The 27,888-nt window shown below is 36.5% G+C and overlaps 1 protein-coding gene across 2 annotated transcripts; it reads right to left on the reverse strand.

Moving 5' to 3' along the window:
• Positions 1-3,993: 3,993 nt before the first annotated feature.
• Positions 3,994-26,914, reverse strand: LOC120628543 (cyclin-dependent kinase 12). 2 transcript variants are annotated; one of them, XM_039896942.1, is made up of 18 exons: positions 26,606-26,914; positions 25,996-26,136; positions 25,320-25,728; positions 20,969-21,123; positions 19,607-19,724; positions 18,348-18,464; positions 17,348-17,471; positions 15,861-15,995; positions 15,269-15,481; positions 14,338-14,517; positions 12,905-13,022; positions 11,901-12,064; positions 11,188-11,307; positions 10,672-10,899; positions 9,159-9,355; positions 8,693-8,897; positions 8,028-8,296; positions 3,994-7,574 (listed from the first exon to the last, which is right to left on the reverse strand). In XM_039896942.1, exons 2-18 carry the CDS (start codon positions 26,087-26,089, stop codon positions 7,337-7,339), a joined length of 3,084 nt encoding a protein of 1,027 aa, XP_039752876.1. In that variant the 5' UTR covers positions 26,090-26,136; positions 26,606-26,914; the 3' UTR covers positions 3,994-7,336. The 2 variants fall into 2 exon arrangements, with proteins under 2 accessions (XP_039752876.1, XP_039752875.1); XM_039896941.1 differs by having other exon boundaries at positions 25,320-26,136.
• Positions 26,915-27,888: the final 974 nt, after the last annotated feature.

Here is a 27,888-nt window from a genome sequence, read left to right on the forward strand (position 1 = left end):
ACTTAAAAACGTAGTTTGCTCTTTGTCGGGGTTTGTGTCTTTAAAAGAGGGGGAATGATTCGATATGTTTTATCGCAATATCTTGGAAGAGATTTGTTCTAATTATGTTATTCATTTATCAGGCCTTTATGTAGTGCCATCTTTTTCGCAGTTTTGCGTTAAAAAAAAAAAAAAAAAACTAGCATTGTTATTTATTCTACGAGTATTTTATTTGTTTAAGGTTTGTGTATCTACAGCATGATTGGCGTTTACTTCTCATGGTACTTGACTACAGCCCGTTTTCCCCAACCTATTTACCACCTTTGTACCTATCACCAATTGATTTTCACTAGGCATATAACCTAACTTGACTATGATTCTTGTCACGGTGTGGTTTTTTGTGTTTGTATTATCATAATTTTCACCTGTATTCAGTTTAAAAGTTCAATAAACATTAAGTACCGCCGAATCGGTGTCATAAATTTAGATGGCACCTAATGTCTTAATTCATCATCTAAGATTTGGTGAAACGTTCTTTTTCTCTACGCATCACCCAAATCATTAGGCAACCGATCTAAGCGTTTCCAAGGTTTACTGAAACGGGTATACGTCAATCTAAAACGCTTACGTCATACGTGGAAGAATAAGGCAGTTACACTTAAACCATGGGTCCATTATTACCTATTGGTACGGATTTAAAACCAACCTATAAATAAATTAATAATAAACACTGGTGCGCTGAAACATTTACGGGTACTCACTTTAAAATGAAAACGTACCCATGTTATAAATATATTGATACTCTGCCAAAGTAGAAATAACAAGTAATTGATATAAAACCTAACAAAAAAATGAGATTTAATATTTATAGTGACACGTATATCTACAAATTAAATACAAACAAGTTTTGAGTGATAAAATATATATAGATTCTCTAAATAAATAGCAGATTATGACTTATTTCATTGCAAATAAACAATTTTGTAAACTAATTGTTATAAACAAACTACTATATTGTGTGCTAGTGAAAAAAAATATTTAAGCTTAAATATCATAAGTACGTAACAGTTTTCGATTAAAGAAACACTGTCGCGCCAAAGAAAAATTAACCTAATGCCTCTCGATTTAGAGTCGTACATTCTGAAAATTGTTAGTAAAGGTACAGATCACCATCCCCCTTTATATTATTCCGCTTATAATGCAATCTACCCACACCGCACTTCCGAACATGCGAACTCAGGTGGTTGCTGCAGTTTTGGTAGATCTGGTAAGGGCTTCCACAGCATCAAAGGGCCTTCCTTACAGCAAACCTCAGGCCGCTGATTGCATGCCTTATTAATGCGTTCGTTGTCTTCGCAAAGGATCTAAGCCTGCGTTGCAACGGCGCATCGCTTTAATGTTGCATGACATATATGAAAAACGGTGTTGCACCAACGCAAAGCAACGCACTTACACCGATGCTTTATTAGTGCATTGCGTTGTGTCGTAGCAACGGATCCACGCATTTCAGTGGAGTGCATAGAGGGTATGCACAGGGTATGCAGATGAAATAAAATAAAGAAAATCTCCAGTACGAATTATAAATACATAAGTGTAGGCTATTTATAACTCTTACGATGCCTATCCTTAAGTTTTATATAACTCTTACTGGAGAATTTCTTCATTTTATATCATCTGCATACTCTGTGCATACCCTCTATGCACGCGACTGACGCATTGTAGCCACACCTGCGCGGCGTTGCAAAGACGTAATGCTTTTATGTGATATGCCATTTAAAATACATGGCAACGCACTAACACCGATGACTTATTAGTGCGTTGCGTTGCTTCGTCGCAACGGATCAAGGCATTGTAGTCCCACCTGCGTTATAAGCGTCGCAACGCTTTACTGTGGCATGTCATTCAAAATATATATAAAACAACGCATCGTCGACGCAACGCAACGCACTAAAGAGGCAGCAAAACTTAAGGGTTTTATTAGGGCGACGTCGGTAACAACGCGTTACAGTTAATAACTTTGTATTTCGCATGAAATACTTAATCTAATAATTTTAAATTGAGGAGACTGTCTTCGGCTTTGATAAAATTCAATACGCTTATCTAAATGAAGAATTATAAGACTTAATGTGTTAGTGTATATCAACGATGAAAATACGCCTGTAACTGAAGAACTTCGATAGCTTCGATAATCACTGCGTACTATGGGGAATATCATTTTGTACTGTTAATCATTGTGTAAGGGGAAGTCCCGCAAGCGACATCATGGGAAGCAAAATTAGCAAATGCGGGTTTCCTCCAATGTGGATAGTGACTAATGGAATTGCCAGCTAATATTATAGGTAAGTTTTGTAGAGTCTTTACCGCCGAATTAGTAAAAATATATCCCAAAAGCTTTATTTATATATACAAATAAAACTTATTTAAAAAAAAAAATTGTCTTATACGCCAATTCGATGTGTTCCCTCGAGACTAAAGAATACAGTTCTTGAGACACTCCGGCAAACAGTGGCGTGCACTGAGATATTTACCAGGGTATGCATACAGCAGGAAGATTGCATCAAATGGCAAAAATTCTCCTATACGAGTTATATAGCAATTTTAGGGTAGGCAGTGTTTTTGTGCATGTATGAAGTGCACGCCACTGCCGGCAAACCTTTCGCACTCTACACGACATGGGCAGGAGACATTTTCGCCACGGGGAAAAAAAAGATTTTAATTCCCATTTCATGAGCGCACGGCCGCAAATAACATTCCAATAATATAATTGAAATGTCAAATCACGCTTTCGCATGTAGCCATGTACTCTGGTGAGTTTATATAATGCGGGGATACATTTTTTCTTCCTGCCAAGCCTAGCCATACTGAATGCTTGCAATATCGACAAATATAAATTCTCCCTTACTTGAACTTGTAAACAATGCAAAGCAATGACAATAAAAATAATATCTATAGGTGGGGGTTAATCTGTAAGTAAAATAAACCAAAACATTTCATATATATAGTTTGTTTATATCTTCCAATATTAATGATAAAAATTAAAATAGGGAACTTCAATTCCATAAGTCACTATTTACAATCACAGAACAATCGCAAGTTTACATTTTTATCATATATTTGTGATGTATGCAAATTATTGCTTTTCGTGTAAACATAGTGTAAACTAAGGCCAACGCGAGACGTGATAAACAATTTTGACATTGAGGTTGATCGAGTGAAAAGGACAGAGTATAGTAACTGTCCTGTTCCCACACACGTGGCTTATTTTATTCTTTATCTCGTCTTGCTTAGGGTATAATTGAGTTAATAAATAATTGTACTAGCTTAAACCACAGTGCAACAAACAATACAGTTCACCTAACGAAGATTTCCGAAATGAGAGGCCGAACAGTAGCGCTACTGCACTTAACAAAATGCTAAGTATAGCACTAATTTTTAGACCCGCCAATTTTTGTTTACTAAAAATATGTGTGTACAAGAAAATTGACGCCAGTCACAATACATAGTTCTAATTGTTCATAGTCCTCACATTGCACGCGCAACGCCTTTTTCAGTACTGGCAATGCAATGACGTCAATGCTAATGACGTCATCAAGATTATTAGCGAATTATAGTACTGTAAGTTCGTCGTTCGATTGTAGCTACAATTTAACTATTAAGTAGCCGCTCAAAGTATTGCTATCATCCTCCTTTAAACAGAAATGTTTGTAAAGGATGGCTCTACTGTAAGTACTCTTAAATTGCACCTTCCGAATAAAACTGAAAATGGCTGGTTCGAATTCGCAATCTCTAAGGTCGCAAGCGGTAGGCTCTCGACCGTCCGCAGAAACCACATATGCCTTGCGTTTGTTATTACATTCGAAAATATTCTTTATTTCTATTCCTATAGTATTCCTGCCATTCTCTCGAATCCATCAACAAAATTTCTAGATTTTTTATATATTTTCTTTAACTACTGCCTACTTCATTTGCTACTTACACGTAAATTTAAATAAAGATATGAATAAAACCAAATAGGACTATTGATAAGTATATATTGTGCACAGTTAGCTGAAACTTGAAAGCCACTAGCCTGCCTAGCCTAGCATGAATAACTGTAAGTATTTTTACACTGTGATCATACGTCAAATATAAAGACTCGAGCAGAATTGCCCTTGAATTTAAAGAAGGCAATAAATAATAATTTACAGTACGCGTCACGAAAGTTGAAAAAGTAGCGACTACGCGCTTACCCCACGCACCGGACAGGGTACCGTAAGTTACAGTTGAGAATACACTGCCATTCAATTAATATACTGTTATTTTTTTATTTATGCGCCAAGTGAGCTTCAATTTCAATACAAAATAGAGCTTTTTTTTAATTATTATTTATCATAACTGTCAAAACAAATGTAGTGTAGCTTGCTTAGGACTTTAGATTACTGGTAAGATAAATCTATGATCCGTAGGCTCGGGCCAGTCGATCTCACAATCTATCTCTATCCAGCGCCTCTGATCACAGAAATTACATCATGGTCATTAACTTATGCATCTCGGTCTACCCCATATGTCCAGCGCAACATCTCAACAGCGGCCAATCGATCTCTGTCTGTCAGGTTGTGGCGTCATAATTGTTTTGGTTAGCTTTGAACATATCCCTTCCACTGAAGTCCATCAAAGCTATTGTTTATTTCATGGTTATATCTTATACGCGATAAGCTATCTCCTTTAGCACGGCACAATTTTTATCCCTCGATCACCAGTATTATCACTCACAAGTAATAAAATGTATTTTGCTACCTGACAAAGAACGCCAACCGGTGAAGACGAACTTTACCCCCGTTTGGCATTATAAGTATATCATTTCGACCTGTGCACTCTTACTGGGTGACTTGTGTACAACAGTTAAAGCATTATTTCCTTTGCCATACATGCACATGCCATACATGCACATGCCATACATACATGCCATATTGAAATGTCACCTGCAAATGCTAGCAGGGCTGCGGGCTGGTAAGATATTAATCTTAATTTATGATAAAGATTAAAATACAGGATATTGATTTCCGCTGCGCTTTTTTTTATTCTTATGTACAGTATCCGAGTAATATAATACAATGGATATCGCAACCATTCATTTTTCAACTTACGTTACGCAGACTGATTCTATTAAGGCATAATAAAAACTTCCCTTTTGTTTGGAAGAAATTAACTCTATATTCACTAAAAATATTATTACACGAGATATTTTTCTCTAATATAAACATTATTGTTCTTACAACGATAATAATTATGCTAAACATTATTTATATTTACATCTCTTTATATACAGAAAAGCATCTATTATACAATTTAGTTTGACATGGTATAGACTCTGACCGTTTAGAAACTTCCAATCACATGATTGAATGTTTATAGCCTTATGTACATTACCTAGAGGAAATGACCATTCCACGATCCACATTATATTCGAAATGTCTATGCTAATAATAAATGCACAAGAGTACGTTTGTTGGTTAACCCGCAACGTAAGGGTGAAGTACAGCGGAGTTATGCATGGATAAAGTTAATTATTTAAATTGCTAGAATGATATTCGTGGAAGATAGAGGATTCCTATGGAATTAAAAGTACATTCATACTAGCGAAATCTCAGCCAGGAATAAGTACACTATGAAAATAAGCAGTGGAATCACATTGTTATTTTTGAATAAAAATGATTTGGCTTTGAAAATGCCAGCATAGAAAAAATTAGAAATTTCTAATCGGCCAAAGCATAGGTAACTATCGCCATGCTTAATCCTTTGGTTATAACAAAAAAGTTTTGGTACGCACAACAATTTTTATACAAAATCAATTCATTTTTAAATCCATCAATACAAAACATTGATTTTTAAAACCAACGACGTTCGGAAATAAAACCACAGTTCACTAAATGCCCTTAACATGTATCCCATGGTCACAGTTAAGCAACTATACAGTTCAAAAATAATAATTTAAGTTTAATTAATTTATAAAAGACCTAAAAAAATCTCTACTATCTGCTGGCCTATTTCCAAACATATCCATCAAGACCAAACTACCCAACTAGCAAAGAGATCGTATAAAGGAGTTAGGTATACGTCACACATTTTCGGGAACACATGTTTAAGTTTTTGGTCAATTAACTAAATAATGGTGTAAGTGGGCGTCTATAAACTACGTGAGGTGTTTTTTTTAATTTACTGACCCTCCCTCCCCCCCTGGTGAGATTGGTGAGATTTTATTTAAGCCCCTCCCCCCATCCTTCAATCTCACGTGAGATTTTTCAAAATGTGGGTTTCTTACGTTGGATTGTAATTGTAAAAAGACCAATGGACCAAAATAGTATAATTTTTTTTTGTTACAATCAGAAAAAAATTGCGTGGTATTTGCCGAGACTCCCCCTCACTCCAACGTAAGATTAGATGAGATTTGACTCGACCCCCTCCCCCCCTTAAACATCTCACGTATTTTATGAACGCGCCCTAAATAATATTATTGTACACATGTATGTAAATCTTTGTATATTAAGTTCAGTCAAGATATTTGTGTACAACAGAAAAGGCACCGTAATATTATGTTATATAAATTATATACTGTCTATGTAAGACCGTTTTCGAACGGTATGATCGCTAAGCTATGCCATGGCCCATGATATTAGAATGTATACCACTTATTATAGTCAATATAACACTGAACAGGTTAAGCTCGCAAAACTGCCCTCAACGCCAGGTTTATTTGCTAGAAGTCTATATTATAAAACCGTCACTACCACTGTGTAACGATCAAAATGTTCTTTAACTTATTCCCACAAAGTATAGATCGCCGGATAAAAGTTTTAGGATAAAGCGATCACATGAACTTGCCATTATTTCGAATGATATGAGCTGCTATAATCTGTGAGCTTTAGGTAATAAGGTAAACAATATTGACATCTAAGTATGAATGAAATAAATGTGACTGTTATCTGGATTTTTTAATATTTTCAGGTTTATTCCACACATATTTCATTAAAAAGATACGTAAAAATTGTTCACTTGTTATAAATCACCTAAACTTCCAGAGTATAGTTATGAAATAGTTATAAGTTATGAAATATAAAAAGTGACATTGGGGTAAGTACTTTTGTAGAGTTGTATCAATTCAACTAATGCTTGTTACTTGTTTGGTAGAGAACCTATAACTAAATAACTGAAAAGAAGTGGAGTGCATTCGCGGAATGACACTGAGGGAACACCTGAATAATCTGTACCTTGCAACAATGAATTAACAAAACTTTTAACATTGTACTTCATCACAAATTTCATAACACTTAAGCACCAATTTTCACCGATAATATCCATAATAATACAAATCCAAATACTATTTCACTTGTCCCACAGTCTCTTGGTTAGTCTCTGTGGGTTTGAAACCCTCGGATTTGTATGGTTCAGTTTTGTAGTTAGAGTCTTGTGAGTTAAACCCGTCTTGCTTATCGTCCTGGTTGAAACCGTAGGACTTTGGTTTTGACTGCTGTTCCTGCTCCCTTTGCTGACGTCGTCGCTGCTTGGACCACAGTTCGTGGCAGTCTTGCCATGTTGGGAGTTCAGGAGCTGGCATTCTGAAAGATAATTGTATTATTTATTATTATACTAACCAGGTACCATGGTTCACATTGATTACTTGCGGTAAAAACTACCATTTCTAAATGCATGTTAAGATGTTATTGCCTGTTTTTATTGATAACATATACAGCTTATATGAACCATCTACAAAGGAGGTTGGTCTAAGGCTCTGTACCAACTCTTATGCTATAGCTTTTAGTACAGTATAACGTAGAGACACAGTAGCTTTGATCTCGTAATAAATGCCGACATCGCCGCCGGTTTACATTGCTCAATAGGTCGCTTACTACTAATAAGGCAGACTCTTTTTCTAGCGCTTTATTTACGGTGCCATATACAATACAAATAAGAGCCATTTTACTCCGTTGTTCAAATATTCGAAAACTACTCTTCGATTGCCAACAAGCAAATCTTGTACTAACAGCAATGGTTGAGATGAATGTACTTACTGATCTGGCACAACATTCTTCAGCCACGCACTCTTCAAGGCCTCCTCAGCGGTGATCCTCTTATCAGGATCCAACTCCAGCATCCGGTCGAGTAGGTGCAGCGCCGTGGGCGGCATGAACGCAAACTGCTCCCGCACGCAGCGCTTGTGGAAGCGCTTCGGTCGCAGCGTGTGCCAGAGGGGGAGCTTGACAACGTTGGGCCACACCCCAGGCGCGGGCGTGCCACACACCCGGGAGATCATTTCCAGTTGCATCATCTCTATGTTCGCCTGAAACGTATCAAAAAGTGATACAACTAATGCGGCGGATCCGTGCCTATAGGACTATCACATCATCATCATATCAACCTATTACCAACCGAAAAGAGTTTAGACCGTAGTCCACCACGCTGGCCAAATGCGGATTGGTGGACTTTGCATACCTTTGAGAACATTATGGAAAACTCTCAGGCATGCAGGTTAAAACAAGCTACATTTAATTGCATGAAGTGCACAGAACTAGCTACATGGGCGGAAAATCGGACTCGTCTGAAAGTGAAGTTAAAGTCCTAACAATTTAACTATCACTGCTTGCCTAAATTGCATGCCACTAGATAATTATAACTGCTTATTACTAGTTTTTTTCTGTAGTGATAACCCTCTTTTTGATAACTGAGAACACCTTACCTGAAATAATGGGTGTTTGAGGAACAGCTCTCCTAAAATGCAGCCCATTGACCAGACGTCGACGGCTGGGCCATATCTCTCTTCACCTAATAATAATTCGGGCGGCCGATACCACAGGGTGATCACTTTATTCGTATAGGGCCGCGCCCGATCCTCGGAAGACCATAGCCTAGCCAGACCAAAGTCACCCAGTTTCACCTCGCCTCTGAAAATTTATGAAGTGATCTTCATTATAATCCAGGTAGCAAGGGATATTAAAAATTAAAACTAAAAAAGGTAAAAAAGTAAAACTAGCAACATTCGATCAATTTCTTATAAAAATTTAATTAAAAAAGTATAATTCAAATATCTGAGACTTGTCGAAAATCGTGAGTTTCGATGCGAATAATTCAATATTCGGATAGATATAGCAAGATAATTATTCGAAAGTATTAACAATAGATACATGCAATATACACACACTCACTTATTATTCATTAGTATATTACTGCATTTGATGTCTCGATGCAGGAAGTTTTTTCTATGACAGTAAGCCAGGCCGTCCAGTAACTGTCTCATTATTGACGCATTATGTGACTCGGTAAAGTCCACCATCTTGGATTCCAATAAACCCATCAAATCGTGGTCCATATACTCAAAAACAAGGTAGAAAGATCCTTTGTCCTGTAATAATAGTCAAAGTATATAAGACTAGATGGCCTATACTTGGTATATTAATTACATACATTTAACTAATCGAGGTTACTACACGATTGATGAAATCCTTAACGACAAGGCTACTTGGAAGCAGGCCACTCCACTCTCATCTCTCACAAAAAGAAAAATTCTAAAGATTGTTAAACTTTAAAATTATGTTGGAAAAGAGCAATCCTGTGAGTTTCTTGCCGGCTCTTCTCAGTGGAATCTGCCTTCCGAACGGGTGGTAGAGTCACTATAAACATATTTAGCATATTTTAGTCGTTGGACGCCTAGCCACGAATGATCAAGCAGTGATATAGTCCCGTGCGAATGAACCGTGTAGTGACGGCAAATCAAAATACAGTTGTAACCACCCATCCTCTTCTCACGGACGCATACGAGCCGACTGAGGGTCCTAGTACGACCACCAATACCGTGATACAAACGTATAAGAGTGGTTTGTATTGACAAACCCTCCCTTTGCCTTAGTTACGACTATACTAAGCCGGAGAGGCTTTTGCAGCAGTATAGTCGTAACTAGTTATGACGAGTCAAATCACTATGTTTATCCAAATAATATAACCAATGTCCAAAGTAGAAGAGCCAAAGTTTACGTAATAGTAAACAATATATATCAAACTTAAACGAGCACACAGTCAACTTAAAAGATGAGGAACGAAAAACTGCGCAGTGCGCGCGGGGACGCTTCAGTCATGTGCCGCTTGGTCAGATACATCAACTCAGACTCATTATTTAGAATCCAGTGTCGTCAATTCAAAATTTTATTTGCTGCTTTAAGAATCAAGCTCATTCTTTGCAGTATTTAATTTCAGTATTCTACACAATATTTAATTTCGATATTCAGTAAAAAAAAATGGTTACAAACTCTGCAATAAAAAAAAAAAAAAAAAAAAAGACTGAAAACGTAACTGTTTTCGAAACGTTTCGCAACAATTATAAATTACATGCTACTAAAAAGTAAGCGCAAAAAGAATACTCGCGATTCTTTCATATTATTTAACGTCCCAAAAAAAATTACGTATTTTTTAAAACACTGTATGTAATTGATTTTTATTTTATTGTTTAGTTCAGTTTTGTTCCAAGTTACATTCTATGGTATTGCACAAATGTCAAAACGGGCCTATTACATTTTTACGACTATAGTCTATTATATTGATGATGAAGAGGAGAATGTCGGGTGGCAAGCACTTTTTATAGCTGTGGTCCACGCATAATGTAAATTTGCACGTAATTGCTGCCACGATCTGGTTCGGCTTTCGTATATGTGAAATGGAACTAACCTTTCTAAAGTCCAAAGCGTCTTGTTTGTCAGTGACGATTTCTCGCAAATTGACAATATTCTTGTGGTTCAGCTGCCGTAGGATCTTGATTTCCCTAACAGCAGTTATGGGGAAGCCTTCTTTTTCGTTCTCTAATCGCACTTTCTTCAACGCGACAAGTTGCCCTGTGTTCTTGTCGCGTGCTTTGTACACTTGCCCGTACGTGCCTTCGCCGATTTGCGTTATTACCTGAAAATGAAAAAAAAAAACAATCAATAACAGCAACGGTTAATTAATAAACTGATCTCTTATAATTAAAGTAAACCAGTATTTTATGTTTAGGGGCTCCCATACAACAGACATGATTTTTGTGCTGTTTTATGTGTATATGGAACCCTTCGTGCGTGAGTACGACTTATACTTGGCCGGTTTTTTTTAATCGTTGTTTTAAATAAGTCCGCAAACCAATAGATCCGTGCCCATGTGAATCTATTAATAGGCTGAGCATGATGGTAATAATAATAGTAGGTATAGTACCTGGAAGCCGTCCACACATTTTTCACCCCAATCCTTGGCGTGATGCGTGGGCGTCGCTACAGGTACAACTTTGGAACCACGCCTCTTTAGAATCCGCGGCCTTTTTAACTTCGTACCTGACTGGAAAATAAGACAGAAATATAAAGAAAACACTAAAAATAAATAATAAACAAGCCAAGAGAAATCTGTTTTTTTTATTGTATGTAAACACTTTATTCACCCTGCAGAAAGAGAATAGATACAAAACTTAAATAATTAATCATAGGTACAATTGGTGGTATAATGTCAGACTGAATAATAATGTATAATGTCAGACTGTGTCTACTTATGACAACCCTAATGAAGATACCCGACCGATACGTGCATAGTACCTTCGCTACGCATACCTAATAAAGTGGCAGGAGTTACTTGATCTTACTTTTGCATATGGTGTTAGGGTCTGATGTCTGATTTCTTTCAGTATAAATAATGCCAATGGTTTACTGAAAAACTATTAGCGTTTCGGTTTCATAGATAAGTCACAGAGACAGTAAATAATGTACCTCTAAAGCCTCTGAAGTATTATTTCGGATTTCATTTACACGTATACAGAATCATATACTGATATTTAGTATAGATTTTTGGCATAGTTTGTTAAAAGGACAGAGAGTAACTCACTACTTTCCGTAACCGTAATAAACGCCGGCAACATTATAAATTAGTCTCAAACTCACCGTGCTATCCCTGGCTTTCCTATTGCTGAACACGTGTGAATAGTGATGTGCGTGTTGGTGCATTGTTGTAGGCGTTGTGACACTCGTAGTCGTTGGTCTTGATGCGGGCGGTGGCGTAGAGCCGTCCAACTCGTCACCGCTCAATTCTTCCGAACCGGGTATTACTGGTATGAGAATGAAGAATGGATATAGAAACATGCATACTCATATTATAAAACACGAAAGTTTGTGTTTAGCTCTATTGAACCCATCTAGAAATTCAGTATACATGTAGATTGCATACTAGAGATAGACATCGAATAATACAGACAACTGCATGTTTAACATTTAAGCTAAAAATAATCAAAAACCCTAGGGGGTGAAGGCACTGAAGCTGAAATACAAGGTTTCTTAGTTTAGCTTCAGAAGCTTGTAGTAATATAATTTTTTAAGATTTCATGGATGCCCCATCCTATAAAAAAAGAAAACGTTTTTACTATATTGTTTAGAATTAAGATTTTTGGAAATAAACATTATTATTATATTATTATAATAGATATCACGGGGTAGCTACTGGTAAAAGTTAATTTATTTAATTATTTATGAAGAGCACAAACAACATACATGTTAAACATTTTTAAACATAGCACACAATTACATGCATTGATATGCACGCCAATTACAAGTGCGCATAGTATTGAGAAAGCGTCATGTAAACTTAATTTAGCAAAAAAAAAAACAATATAGTTTAATTAGTTTTCATAAATCAAAGCTTTAATTAAATTTATAGCGTTCGTTACCTATCCTTGGTTTGAACTTATTTTTGTGGAATTTAGCATAAAAATAGTTTGCATTCTAGAGACAGCTATGTGATACATTTTATGTCGAGACAAAAAGGCTTGGTTTCTAATATCCCGCATATTTAAAAACCCAAAATGAATGCGGACGAAGTCGCGGGCAACTGCTAGAATGCTCATAATGGACATGGTGACGATTAATGTTCTTGCACAAAGTTATTTACTAACCAGGCGGCATTGGCAAGTTCATAATTCCTGTCCGTTTCGGTTTTTCTGGCTTCTTCACGGGACTAGATGAGGGTGTACTGAGCGGACTTTCATTTGCGAGAGTTTTTAAGTCATCAACCTGAAAATACATTTATTGTTATAAAAAAAAGATTAAAAGACAATATATATATTTCTTGTGTGCATGTGTATAAATAAATAAATATACTACGACAATACACACATCGCCATCTAGCCCCAAAGTAGGCGTAGCTTGTGTTATGGGTACTTAGATGACTGATGAATATTTTTATGAATAACATACATAAATACTTATAATATACATATAAAAACCCAGACACTGAAAAACATTTTCCAGTTGTTGGAATCGAACCCACGGCCTTGGACTTGGAAAGCAGGGTTGTTGCCCACTGCGCCAATCGGCCGTCGTATGTCATTGAATTCCTCCTAAACGGCTGGACCGATTTGAATGATTTTTTTGGTACGCGTTTGGGTGGCACCCTGGATGGTTTAGATTCAGAAATCAGCTCGACAGATGGCGCTGGGGTCGATTTATAAAATTATGATCTTTATTATATTTTAGCTTAAAAGTTTTAATTAAAATTCCCAGTATCTGATTTCAAAGTTGTTTTCTTATTTATAGTTATAATTTACAGACCAAGCAATGGTCTGATGGAAATTACCATAAAGCCATCGTCAATAAACAGATCAACACTTCACAGTGCATGCAAAATGCTACAAAGTACTACTCTGTGTCCATTAATCTGAGGCATAGGTGTTAGCTTCATATGTAACTGTAATTACACCGGCAACCATGGCCTTCATACCGGAATACATCAATGCTGATTGGCGGCAGAAATAAGCATGGCAATAGTACTGTCCCGGAAAGCTTGGTCACAAAATGCTCTACTACTACTACTATTCCTATTACTAACCATTTATTATCTATGTAATATTAAAGTATGTAGTATACTGCATAAATATGTATATACTTATATATATTATGTATAATATGTGTGTAGTATTAGAATTTATGAGTAAGTAGTTTATTATAATTATTTTGTATATATATAAATATATATTTTTAAACTTAAATTGCTGCACCAACCCGTTACTCCGTTTTACCTAACGTCAAAGGTTGTCTGGAAGAGATCGCTTTAGTGATAAGACCGCCTTTGCACGCTTTATTTTATTTTCTAAGTTTCTTCTGTATTTGTGTTTAATTTGTATACAATGTGTGTGTGCAATAAAGACTTCAAACAAACACACAAACAAACAAACTATGTGCATATCATACGCATCAACCAACTTCTATGCTATATAGAAGTTGATTTCCCACTGCTGGTCATTTATTTCTCCTATTTTATGTCCCCAAGTTGCTCCAATGCGGCTTGGCGGGTGAAAGAAACATTACGGCATTATTAAAGTCAACCTACCTGTGTGTTAGGCGGCATGGGTAGTTTGGTAAGGCTCCGGGGTTTCGGCGGCGGCGGTTGTTGGCTTGTGATATATACAGCTTCGACAACACTCCCCCCAAATTTGGGGGGTGGGGGCAACGGCTGGCAGGGGGCTGACGAGGGGACCGCCGGCGGTGGGGTGAATGGTTTTGGTGGAGGCTGTTTACAAGAAAAGTTAAAGAGATTCAATAAAGTCAACTCTATTCATATTCCAACTACTACTATAAACAACGGCCATCGAAAAGATAACACTTTCATTATTTGCGTGCGAGAGAAAAAGAAGAAATGTCCACATCCGACTTACCTCCTAGTTACTGCAATCGGAAGCCTTCCCGTTAGCAGTGGACGTAGCCATACAGGGTAAGAAGTAATTCGACGTATTACTTGCAGAACATTATAGGGAGATAAAATGCAACCAATATGTCCGATACATAAAGGGGCTGAATACGATCGTCTTCGAGATATTTGAAAATTAAGATTTTTTCATGAATCACCCAGAATTCAAAATAAACCAGAACTATTAAAAGCACATGACATGTTTGGACACTTTAGGATTTATATTTGCTGAGATACAGCTTCGAAAATAAATTTTAATAAAATCAATTCAATTAATAGTTTTGTTTTATTTTGGACTTAAATCTCACATTCTGGGTGATTTTTTAAAATAAGTTATTGTTCAAATATCTCAAAGATGATCCATTTTTGACCATGCATATTTAGGACAACATTTGTTACATTTAAGCTCCGCTAGCGCAAGGATTACGTCGAGTTCCACAACCCTGTATACAGCGGTTTCTGCCGATACGGAACCAGCCCCGACAGTGGCGCGACCCGTTCCGAAACTAGGTTAGACTTCGTCTGATGGAAGCGAGACTGCCTAGTAAAGGATGGTCTACAACATCTGACTTACCTCCAAGTTACTGCTGTCAGTTGCCTCCCCATTAGCAGTGGGCATGGCTATATCTGGAGGTGCGGGCGGCGGCGGCGGCAACGGTTCCATTGGTTGCACGAAAGGCTCCGGCACAGAATCCGACTCTCCATCCGAGGGTGGCGGAATCGGCATAGGAATGTCTACTACGTCAGGCTTTAAGTCGATATATTCGCCATTTTCTTTGCACGGGAACTGAAATTTTTAAAAATTAAATTATACCTACTAATTGTACCTTGGTTTTAAATTTATTTTTTATGATAATATGGTGTTCTGTGTGAAGTTTTAAACAGAACATTTTGCAACAATATTTAATTTTTTTTTTATAATTAAATATTTCAGTTTTTTTAGAAATCGAGTTGTGCGGTAACTGTGCTAGTATAACAAGTCACAAGTTTTATTATTAAAATGCACACCCAAAATCAGAATTTGCTTATACACGCTTTAAGACATTCTTAATTGTTACCTTACTCTATATATGACCACGCGAATGCTCCAATAAGGTTCTCGTTTTTCCACGAAAAACACCGCAAAGCTCAAACAATGGAAGTAGTAGACAAATACTTATTCATACTTGTGGTGTGAAGCTGTCAGCGGTAGTGTTGGATAGCTCATCAATGGTAAGTGTTTCGGGATTGTTGGACATAGAGGCAGAGCTTGACGCGGCCCCTTGGGACTCCTCCTTTTGTTCCAGGATCTCTTGCAGTTTCTAATATACCGGGACAGAACTTGAGTTTAGAAAAGCCACAATTCCCATTCCAAGTGCTCAGCACAGTGCTCGCAGGACTCCTCTCTTACACCGCTTTAACGGTGGTAAGAAATTGTTTTACATTACAGACCATAACAATAAATAATTAATTATTATAGTCTGTTAATGACATTTTCGTAATTTCGGTAAACTAACCAAACATTTGAACATAGCATGCAATATGAAGGTCGTTTATTAAAATACGAGTGCATAAGCGGTAGACTTTCGTCTTGCAGATATAGACTCAAGAAGGCAGGAATATGCTGGGTTTTAAGACATTTAAACATCGAGAAGAACAATATAAAAAATGAACTCATCATTATACTTATGCTCTGTTTTCTTGAACTGTCTTATAATTTAAACAATATTTCCATTAATTTTTTGTTTAAAAAAAGTTTTATAAAATGATTAAGGTTTACTACCAACACTTTAAACAGTATTATTATGATATTGTTAAAGTTTTGTTTCAAAATTATTATAATCTTTATTTCTCGAGGTATGCCAAATTAACTGTAATTTTAAGCTAATACTGTTTAAAGCTATGGTAAGAAACAGCGAGAAATAAAAAAAAAAGATAAAAGGTTGTTTGAATTATAAAAACACGCAAGAAAAAGTATAAAACATAGTGCAAACAATATTCAACATTCAAAGGTTTACCAGAAATTCCCTTGGGAGCCTTCATTTAATGTTGTCTATTTTTCTGTCGTACAAGATGCAACAACAAATCTCGCTCATGCACGACATTCAAATAAAAGAAATTAAATTTAAAATATCAAAGATCCCACGATCAAACTTCCTTTACACCTGTCAAGTAAGTTACGTAACTACGTAAGTTTTTTTTTAAGAAAATACAGTAACAAACAAACAAACGCATTAACAGATTCGTTCGACCAGTAATGAAAAACAAATGTACCGTATATGATTCATCGTGGGCAAAAATAATAGGAACAATTTTATCAAATTAATAAAAAAAAGCATGACTATGCTTTATCTTGGTGTATATTAAATAACTTGAGAAACTGTGAAAAGTTTTGTTTGTAAATAAGATTCAGTGGCTCTGACATCAGCTCGGTTGGCAACTGTGGTTAGTTAATGCTAACTCTCTGACTCTCCATCCGCGTTATTTTATACCTACCAAGATACAAGCCAAGAATATTCAAACGTAAGACTATTAATTGCCATCCCGTGGTATAGAAAAGCATGCACTAATTTGTCATAAAAAAAACTTGGGACAGTTCAACTACTTTAAAATCAGCTAAACATTTATTCAAAAAACATTTAAAATTATAAAACTGAAAGCATTATAAACTAACCTTGGCACGTTTGTGTTTGTCCTTCACCAGTTCCGCAAACAGGCTGGTATCGCTGATCTTCTCCTTGAAGTCGATCTTGCGTTGGAGCACCGTTGATGGCGGACTTGGTGATTCGTGTTTACTTCTGAAAGTCATTAGTAGAAACAGTGATTTAATACCACTAGCGATTTAAATTCCCGCGACCTACGATCGGTAAGTAAATTTATCCAATACTAACTACGTATATATACCCCGACCAACCGCTTCACGTCGCCCGCCCTATCTATGTTGTTAAAATAAAAATATCAAAGTACAAGATTTGCAACTCTAATACGAGTAACGTTAGGTCCATTATACTTTGACGATACAGAGATTAAATAATAAATTAATAAATATATCACGTCAATACACACATCGAAATCTAGCCCCAAAGTAAGCGTAGCTTGTGTTATTGAATAATTTATGAATAATATACATAAATACTTATACACTGAAAAGCATTAATGTTTATCACTCAAACATTTTTCAGTTGTGGGGAATCGAACCCACGGCCATCGACTCAGCAGGGTCACTGCCCACTGCGGCTATCGGCCGTTTAGTTAGACAGCGTTCGGCTAGTTTGACATGTGAATAAGACTCCTCGATTACGAGAAAGCAAATCTTGTAGTAAGGCTACGGGGACCTAATAAACCTGAGCCTTAAATAGAATATTTCCCACATGCCGTACGTCGACCAATGAAAATGGATAAGTTCATCCTACTGTTTTTTTTTATTCTACTACAATCTCAGCCCTTGACTGCAATCTCACCTCGTGGTGCATGTGATGTGCAGTGATGATGCAGTCTAAGATGGTAGCGGGCTAACCTGTTATCCCGGGATTATGGTATTCATACTCCTAACCGGTGTCTACGCGACATCGCACCGGAACACTAAATCGCTTAGCGACACGTCTTTGTCGATAGGGTGGTAACTAGCCACGTCCAAAGCCTCCCACCAGACGAAAACTGTTACTTTACTGTACCTGTGCCTGTCTTTAGACGCTTCATTGTGTCTCGCGCGATGCCTCGGCGGCGACGAGGAACGTCTCCTGCTTCGCGACCTTGTGCGACGCCGTTTCAATGAACTGCGACTATGTGACCTGAAACGTTAATTTATGTAAATGCCTGATTGCCTGATTTCCTGATGATAAGTGGCAAACCATCGCCTATAAACAGAGCAACACTTCGCAGGGCATTCAAGGAACACATCCTGTTCCAATCCATGCGTTGAACAAGGTTGCTTGGAAGCATCCGGCTCCGCTGTTATCTCTCACAAGATAGAAAAATTAATGTTAAAATGTAAAATGTAAATTGTTTATGTTGGAAAAGAGCAACTGCTGAGTTTCATGCCGGCTTCTTCTCGGTAGAATCTGTCTTCCGAACCGGTGGTAGAGTCACTACAAACAGACAGACTTGACGTTTCAAAAGTGCTTATAGTAGGCCTACTTGAAATAAAATAATTTTGAATTTTGAATTTTTGAACGTGTTCCGCTCATCGCATTCTTAAAAGTATTATGGTTTTGACTTCATTCGGCTTTTGCGTTCGGAAAGTTCGTGATTGTACCCTATTCGATAAGTAATATCCTGAACAGGATCAAACACCCGATTTTCTACACTCCATTGAACAAAGCTTTGCAACTCTGTACATATTTGACATGGGTGGTATTTCATCATCATCGTCAGCACATTTCAGTCGACTGGACTTAGCCTCTCCATTTTCTTCTACTGCTGGATAGCTGGTGAGTTGCATCCAGTTCTCCCCTGCTGCCTTGCCGATACTATCGAGCCATCGAGCTGGCATGGATCGATACCTCTGTATCCGATCCAGAATGTCTCGGCTCCACAGCCCGCCAGCACAGCTCCATCGTCTAGGTCGTTAAACGATTTCAGTGATTTAAGTTCGGTTTCTTATGGCAATCCAATGACAGCTATTAACTCCAAAGTCTAGTTTCTTAAGAAATGTATTAACCTTTTATCAAGACATGGCAAACTGTTGGTTTATGTACAAGATTCCTATTTTGTCACCTAACACCTCGCGTCTAAGTATATTTACGTAAATTTTCATAGAAATACCCATAAAACAATATCTAGAAAATCTATCACGGTTCGGTAAACGGCATTTGCTCTAAATAATTTATCTAGACATAGCTTTGGAGCTAAGCTAGATATATACAATAACAGCATAAAAACATAAATAATACGTCAAAGATCACGTTTTTTTTAACTAGGGGAACATGTTTACCTGTGGTGGGTGCGATCTCGGTGTCGCTCGCGCTCGCGGCTGCGTCTACGTCGCGGGCTCCGGCGCCGATGTCGCCGCGGACTGTACTCGCGCGGCCGACCTTCGTGCACCGGTGAATCTGGTGAGAGATGACAAAAAATATCAGTATTCAATCGTATTAATCATTATAAACCAAAAATTCGATAAAAACATACATAAATCAGTGATAGCTGCATATCATCTGAGAGAAGTACAGAAATCGGTCGTGGGTGACTGTACTTTTATAACATGATACCAAGGTAGTTTTATATCTACCTTCGCCTAAGCGAAGACAATGTGTTAAAACACTTTTAGTTAATCGTTGTTAATATAGGCCGCTCTGCTCTCATCTCTCAAAAGGTATCGTGCTGACATACGTCAGGCTCAATCTCTAAATATATAGAAGAAGCGGTTCGGAAACCTTTTCTTGTGTATGTAATATTACAGTACGTAATATATTGCATAAATATTATGCATAATATGTGTGTTGTATTACAATTTATGAGTAAGTAGTTTATTATAATTATTTTAAATATATATATATATATACATTAAATATTATATATATATGTATTATAAACTTAAATTGCTGCACAAATTAATTACGTATCTCGCGACAGGTTTGCGACAGGCTTAAATCTTGCAATCACTGTTTTCAAACGTTACTTTTGTTTATTTATTGTATGGAAAATGCCCTGCCGTTCCTTCGTCTTTCCTAACGTCAAAGGTTGTCTGGAAGAGATAGCTTTAGTAATAAGCCTTTGCATGCCCTATTTCCTATTCTAAGTTTCTTATGTAGGTATATGTGTTTACTTTGTATAAAATATGTGTGTGCAATAAAGTTTTCAAACAAAAAACACAACACAACAAAAATTCTACAAATTGTTAAACTATAAAATGATGTTGAAAAAGAGCAATCAGCTCAGTTTCTTGCCGGCTTCGTCTCGGTAGAATCTGCATTCGAGAACCGGTGATAGTCACTAAAAATAGACTGACTTGACGTTTCAAAGGAACCACTAGGAACTTGTAGAGGAAAAAACAATATTTTACGATATTTCTACTTGATGGCTGGCGCAGTGAGCAGCGACCCTGCTTTCTGAGTCCAAAGCTGTGGGTTCGATTCCCACAACTGGAAAATGTTTGTGTGATGAACACAAATGTTTATCAGTGTCTGATTGTTTATATGTATATTGTAAGTATTTATGTATATTATTTATAAAATTAAAAATATTCAGTCGTCTCAGTACCCATACTACAAGCTACGCTTACTTTGGGGCTAGATGGCGATGTGTGTATTGTCGAAGTATATTTATTTATTTACTTATGTGTGATTAAGCCACTCACCCGATATAATCATGACTTCATTGGACACTCGATGCGGCTCGTGCCAGTATTCGCGCCGGCTGTGTTCATAGTCGTCGTTGTCAGAGTCGATGGTCACAGTTTCGTGGTATGGCGGCACCAGCGGCGTGTGCGGGGTCGTTGACTTCTGCCTCCGCCTGAAGTAAAGGAAATAATATTTTAAAAAATATGCATGGACTAAGCAAAAAGAGTGAATTAATAACTGGGACCAATCTTCACAAACACCCACTGGTGATCATATTTTTAACAGACTTCCTTCAAAAAGCAGGTTATCAAATCGTTTTTTTTAATGTATTTATCACATCAAAAGCACCGAAAAAACTGCAGAGGTTTGTGATGGTGCCTATCTGCCACGATTACCTTAGGTGTTTAATTAGAAGAATAAAAAACCAGCTGTGGGGAAAACATACTGCTACATTTTACACCGATAGAAACTAAGTTTAATCTTTAATATTAGTAGGTACCAAAATAACTGAATAAACTATACTAGATATAACTAACTTCACTAAAAAATACTCTTTGAGTTTACGCTTAATGTTTTTAATGTTTACTTTTTGGATCAACGTTGAAGGTGTTCGAAAGAAGTCTGATCAAAAATGTATCTTGTTTTCCCTTCAATATCAGTTGGTACACTCTTAAAACACGAACGTTGTCTAGTAATTGTTTTTCTTAAAGTATTACTAAAAATATTGATGTATACAATACCTCCTCTCCGCACATAGTAAACATTATTGACAAAAATATTGACAATATTTTAGATCAATACATCAATTCTTCAACACGCCTCGCAAACAGGCAAAAATTGTGTAAATTTTTGACCTCTAACAATCTATGAAAATTCTATCAAAAACTATGGAAGAATTTAAAACGGTTTCAAATCAGTTTTCATTTTTTGTTAGTATTCAGTTCCTCTTTGAGATATTGATAGATTGAGGCATAATCGCGTCATATAAAGCATAATGTGTTATTGAGTATATATTATCATGTTAATTCATGCAGAGGTGTTAATGGGCCAATTCTTCCCAGATATTATTACTGACATTACGGTGGAAGGTCAACTATATGTGTTAAGAATCATATAGTGCGTTAAGTCGGTCGCCGGGCAAAGTATTGGTGCGGTGCGGGGAGGAAAGGGGTCACCAAACCGTTACCCGAGAAGGTCATTTCCGACTGTCTATACTCTAAATAAAAAGTTATATTCATCAAAGATTGCTTAAATCGAGTATCATAATTTTAATTTGACGTTGCAGTGTTACAATACTCTAAAAAAACCAAGCCAGTATTGCGAGCAGGCGAATCTTATGCGAAGCGTACTTTAATAATATAAATCAATCGTTTTTAGCAATATCACTTTCAAACGGAATGTATTACGGGACTACTTTTAAAGATCAAATTCATCCACACTTCTACAACAAGCGAACTTGGCCAAATAAAAAATTATAATAGAATTTGCGACTTTACATCGAGTGACATAAGGTGCATTTTGCTTTGACGTTACAATGTTTCTGTACTCGAAATGGAATACACGAAAATTTAATACTAAGCGTATTATTTACTGTTTTTTTTTTTTATTAAGAGGATGACTTATTTAGTTTGTTTATATTTATTTTATCGCGCTTGTTTTTCTAATATTTTAAACATACTTTACACTAAAAAAATAATAAATAGATTGTAATGATTGATGTAAACACAATATAAGCTAGAAAGAGCGTAGTGTAGGTTTGTGTTTTGATACTCAAATATGACTACATTGGCGTATAGTTTTTTTTTTTTTTTTATTTACCGATACCATAACTATAATAATATTGCGGGTAGACGAAAACGATACCGAATATTAACTTGAAGCTTTTTTTTTTTTACAAGTGTCTCAAACACAAAGTTGACTAACATGTAAAAAACTAAAAAATAACAAGCCAAGGATGAAATTAAATATATCCACATTGCCTCTGCGAGATCGTTCGCGATTAGCGTTATCGGTAATCTCACGTGTAAATGACAAGTCGTCGCCCATAACGTGTGGCCGACGGTATCGTATTGGTCAGTGAAAACGTCTCAGCAATCTTACAATGCCCCAATTTTTTATTAAGTTGTGCTATAATACGGGGAATATCAGGAAAAGAATAGCACTACTTAATTCAATCTGCCATGATTTTACATTACTTAATTTATTTTAAGTGAAAATTAACGAGTCGGTGTCGGTCGATGAAAAAACGTCCTAATTGAATAGAAGCAGGCGTTACTTTGCGGAAATCCATGATATATTATGAAAATTAAGCTTAATTTTGCTACTCCGCGTTAAACAGAATCTGTATAGTGTAATTTATAATTTCTTCAGTCCTCATACTCCACACCAAACAGATCTCCGACAATGTACCCTATACGCACGTTTCGCTCCGAAACCGGAGCATCCTCAGGAGATGTTGACTTCATCTTAACAATTATTCATTGTAAAGTCAACATCTCCTGAGGAGGCTCCGGTTTCGGAGCGAAACGTGCGTAGAGTGTGGAGTATAAGGATTGAAGAAATTATAAATTACACCATACATTCTCCTGCTTTTCGCGGAGTATAGCAAATTAAGCTTAGTTTTCATAAAAACGTCGTAATTGACTGTGCCCGCGCATTCCAATTAATATTTTACTCTTACCCCACTGGTTGAATAGATTGGAAAACACTTACCTCATCAAGTCGATACTGAGCATGGAATTAGAATTACATCAATATTATTAACAAGCTGTTAGTATTTACATACACATACAAAAAAATGGGACGTACACACAGATTTTTTTTGGGGTTTTATCAAAAGCAATATACCTAGTATAATGAAATCAAAATGGCGATTCATCGATGGACCAAGATGTAAGATCATGCAATAGAGTTCTCCAGTATATGAATTTCCATTGAGAGAATAGTGAACAGTTTTAAAAACTATGTAAAATGTACACACATATTTATAATGGGTTAATTTTTTTCATAGTTTTATCAAAATAGACATCATAGTCTATGACATCATCATAAATACAATATTATTCATCCATTGACCAAGATGTCAGATATCATGCAATTGAGTAGAAATCCAGTAGATGAATATCCATTGAAAGTATAATGAAGAACATAGAAAGTATGTAAATAATAATATTATATTGTACAGCAATGACACTCCATAATTTTATAAAAATGCGAAAATGTGCTTGTTGATTTATCCTTCTTTTCGCAGCAATAGAAAAACGTTAATATTTGCAGAGTTATAGAGCTATAGGATGACATAAGTGATTTTTTGTCACAGAGAAACAAATCCCAAAATCACAAGCTTTGCATAGAAGCTAAAAGTCATTGTACTTTGTTAAAAATCAATCGAATCTTTAATCTATATCTATACATGTATTATATATAAAGTGTTACGCAGGCATACCCAAGGGATAGCTATAGTACGCCAGCTATCCATCAAGCCGCCGCCGTATGGCATCGTGTTCGAGTTACGTTGACCCAGCGAAATCCGATGGCGAGCTTTGAATCGTGATGAGAAACCTTTGTTTCCACGCTTTCTGTGAGACATTAAATATAACCGGTGATAGCCTAGTGGTTAGGACTTCGACTTCACTTTCGGGGGGTTCCGAGTTCGAACCCCCTGACAAATAAGCCGCAATACAGCATTTTATGTTGAAGAAATATTAAAAATTAACACTTCTTTCAAAAAAGAGGTGTTTAAAAAACCACGGGAATCTTATTTAGACAAACCTTGGGCCTCAACAGCATGTTATTAGTTTAGGAGAGAAATTAATATTACGGGCGTACGGGAGGCGTCTATGAGTAATGTATCAGCGTGGATAATACAACATTATGTAACAACTGTTAATTAACTTGGGGGAGCTGCGGGGCACATGTAGTATATTCAGTATATTTGATTATACATTGACAGGTATTATTTATGTATATTAGACTGCAGTGGTTGAGCAATGTTAACCTAACTTAGTTATTGGATGGGTGTTCAACCTGACGTCGCCAGACGCCATTTTACTTTCCTCTAAGCCTCAAAGTGCAGTTAGTGGTTATTATTACCAACACCTGATAATGACCTAAGAGAATGTTATTGACTGTGTAGGCTGCATCTCTCACACAGGCAATGTTATTCATAATATGCAGAATATTGATGTGTGTGCGGCCAGCCTTAGGAATTCATAAACATAGCCCACAAAAAAGCAGCGTGGTGGGCAAAAGCTCTATATCCCTTTCAAGCAGCAGTGGGAAACTTATTAGTATGATGATATTTTTTAAATGAAAGATAAGCACACTAACACCTTAGTTTAAAATCAAAATAAAAATTAATTTTCTTACCTAACAATAGGTGATCTCTCCCGACGTGGTGAGAACGGCAGGGCGTTGAGAAGCGATGGCTCTCTATGAAGTGACCTGTGCAGAGGTGACACGTCATGTTGTCTCATTAACGGTGGTGTTGATGGCGATACCGGTGAACAGGAACCGTTTCTAAGCGGAGAGGAAGCTTTCTCCCATTCACTGATTGGCACATGAGTATAACGTTGTGGTGTTACTGCCCGCATAGGCGTCCCCGCTGGAACATTATCGTCTGGTGAAACGCTTTCTAAACTGGCGGTACGAGAACGGTGCTTAGACTTCCTTTTCCGTTTCTTTTTTTCCTTCTTACGCTTTTCTTTCTTCTTTTTATAGTGGAGGTCCTCAAACTCGGGGACAGGCTCCTGATATTCAACGCCGCGCCTTTTCCTTGCTGCAGAAGAAGAATCACGGGTGAGTGTGTATTCCTCTGCAGCCCGACGGCTTGTTGTAGTTACAGATATCTTGTTGTCAAGAAATGTACGTATAGAGTGAGACTTTCTGGTTCTATCCAGATCATCCGCAATGTGCCTGCCTATAGAGCTTGCCTCACTCTCGATCTCTCCAGCCTCCGGGGCGGAAAGATCTTCAGAACTGACATCCGAATACTCCACAAGGGGTTTAACAGAGTTACTAGTAGCATATGATTGTTCATGGGTACCGCTGTGGCTCCTGTACTTCTTGTGGGAACGCTTCTTGTGTTTTTCTTTGTGGTGCTTGCTGTGTCTCTTGTCCGCACGTTCATACCGCTCCATTCTGACCAGGGCGGCGTCCGCCCGTGTTGCTCTTCGCTCTACATTAACTGCAACATTAAATATTTAAAAAAAAAATTAAAATTGGAAGCTCAAAAATTTTTCTATGGATTTAGATTTTTTATCTTAAGTTTTTCATTTCCCTTTTTGTCAAGCTTGCTTAAGGTAAGTAACACTTCAAACTTTGTTGCTAAACTACGAACACCTGAGGCTATCTAGTATCTATAGACTGAATCTGGTTTATGTATATAGATAGCCAGTAGGTACTTAACTAAAGGTCATCAGAGTTCACATATTCCATGATGGTGAAAAAAATATTGTAAGAAATTCCACGTACAACACTCGTTATTATCATATAAATTATGCATTTAAATACCTATTTTAAGGGGTTAACATAAGCGATTCTAAAAATATCCACTTGAAATCGGAAATTTGGCTAAAAATTAAATGGACGATAAACCACACACGCTACTAGCCATGCATACTACTACGCCACTGAAATAATTAAAAAGAACTTACCTCAATGATAAAACGGACGTGGGTCCGTCGAAGGCACGGTTCTTATTTTTGCAAATTGGTATTTGGGTTAGACAGGAATATTTCCTATATTTCGATATTTTAGACGGGCTTTTGCCCGCAAATAAAAGGTTATTCTAGTTAATTATTGCTTTAGAAGCTTTATTTTGCTAATCATGATCATAAATTGCGCATAATTCATGTAATTGAATCGGATTCTTTTTTGTGCAAATTCAAGAACGTCGATTTCTAGTCGTCGGCCATTTGCTTTTTCATTCCATTACAATTCAACAATTTCATCATTTTTGTAGGGTTGTCATGTTTAAATGACAGTTTAGTTTGTAAAATATCGTATCCACCATATGACAAATGGAATATCGATATTCATAAATTTGCAAGTTAGTAATTATTGAAATCGAATAAGCACAATTTCGATTATCCATAATAATTTATTGAATCAATTGCACATAAAATATACCAAGAAATGTTAAATTATTGCTTATTCTTAATTTCCGTAGTTTTTTACAACACGATAAAAAATGCTTCATGCATTTTTTAAAACAAGGCAGGCCAACCACAACATTTGCACACGCACACAATAACGTATTATATTATATTTTGATTTGTAATCTCATCATCATCATCAACCTTTAACAGCCTACAAGCGTCCACTGCTGAACATAGGCCTTTCCAAGGGCGCACCACCACACACGGTCCTCTGCCTTTCTCTTATTTTTTTATATGGGGAATAATTCCCTAGAGCAAAAGTTTTCTCTTTTAATAGTAGTTTGAATGAAAGACGCATTACAATAAACGTTTAAAACGTGATTAATCGATTAAAACTTTGTATAACTGCATAACGATATATTATCGATAACCAAATATTTCAAGGGCTACCTTGTCATATGTCAAAATGACAGTTAAAATCATCAAAACGCGCCAAATTTAAATTTTATTTTTCAATTCTAAACATTATTGTTACGGCCTAGTTATTTGCATAGCTTTAGTATCAAAGATAATATATATCGAAGTAAATATTTAATATGTTACTATTGATTTGAAGACTCAACGGGAAAAGCAATAAATACGACTTTTTTTGTGAAACTGATATCAACGCCATCTTTTGGGTTTATTCATTTATTTCAAACCGAAGAAGATTTAAGTAGACAAAGATAATTATAATTCATCTTATTAATAATACCAACTGAAAATGCGAAACAATGAATTAAACATTTTTAGATATTATTTTATTCTTTTTTTCTCAACCTCTTTTGCCCTTTGTTTAC

This window comes from Pararge aegeria, chromosome 13 (genome assembly GCF_905163445.1).
Source record: "Pararge aegeria chromosome 13, ilParAegt1.1, whole genome shotgun sequence".
Taxonomy (NCBI): Eukaryota; Metazoa; Arthropoda; class Insecta; order Lepidoptera; family Nymphalidae; genus Pararge; species Pararge aegeria.

Coding starts and splice junctions, on each gene's coding strand:
- LOC120628543 (XM_039896941.1), bottom strand. CDS start 26,089: ATGGAGCGGTATGAACGTGCGGACAAGAGACACAGCAAGCACCACAAA. Junction 21,124..25,319: donor GAGAGATCACCTATTGTTAG/GTAAGAAAATTA, acceptor CCTTTACTTCAG/GCGGAGGCAGAAGTCAACGA. Junction 18,465..19,606: donor CGAGATCGCACCCACCACAG/GTAAACATGTTC, acceptor TTAACGTTTCAG/GTCACATAGTCGCAGTTCAT.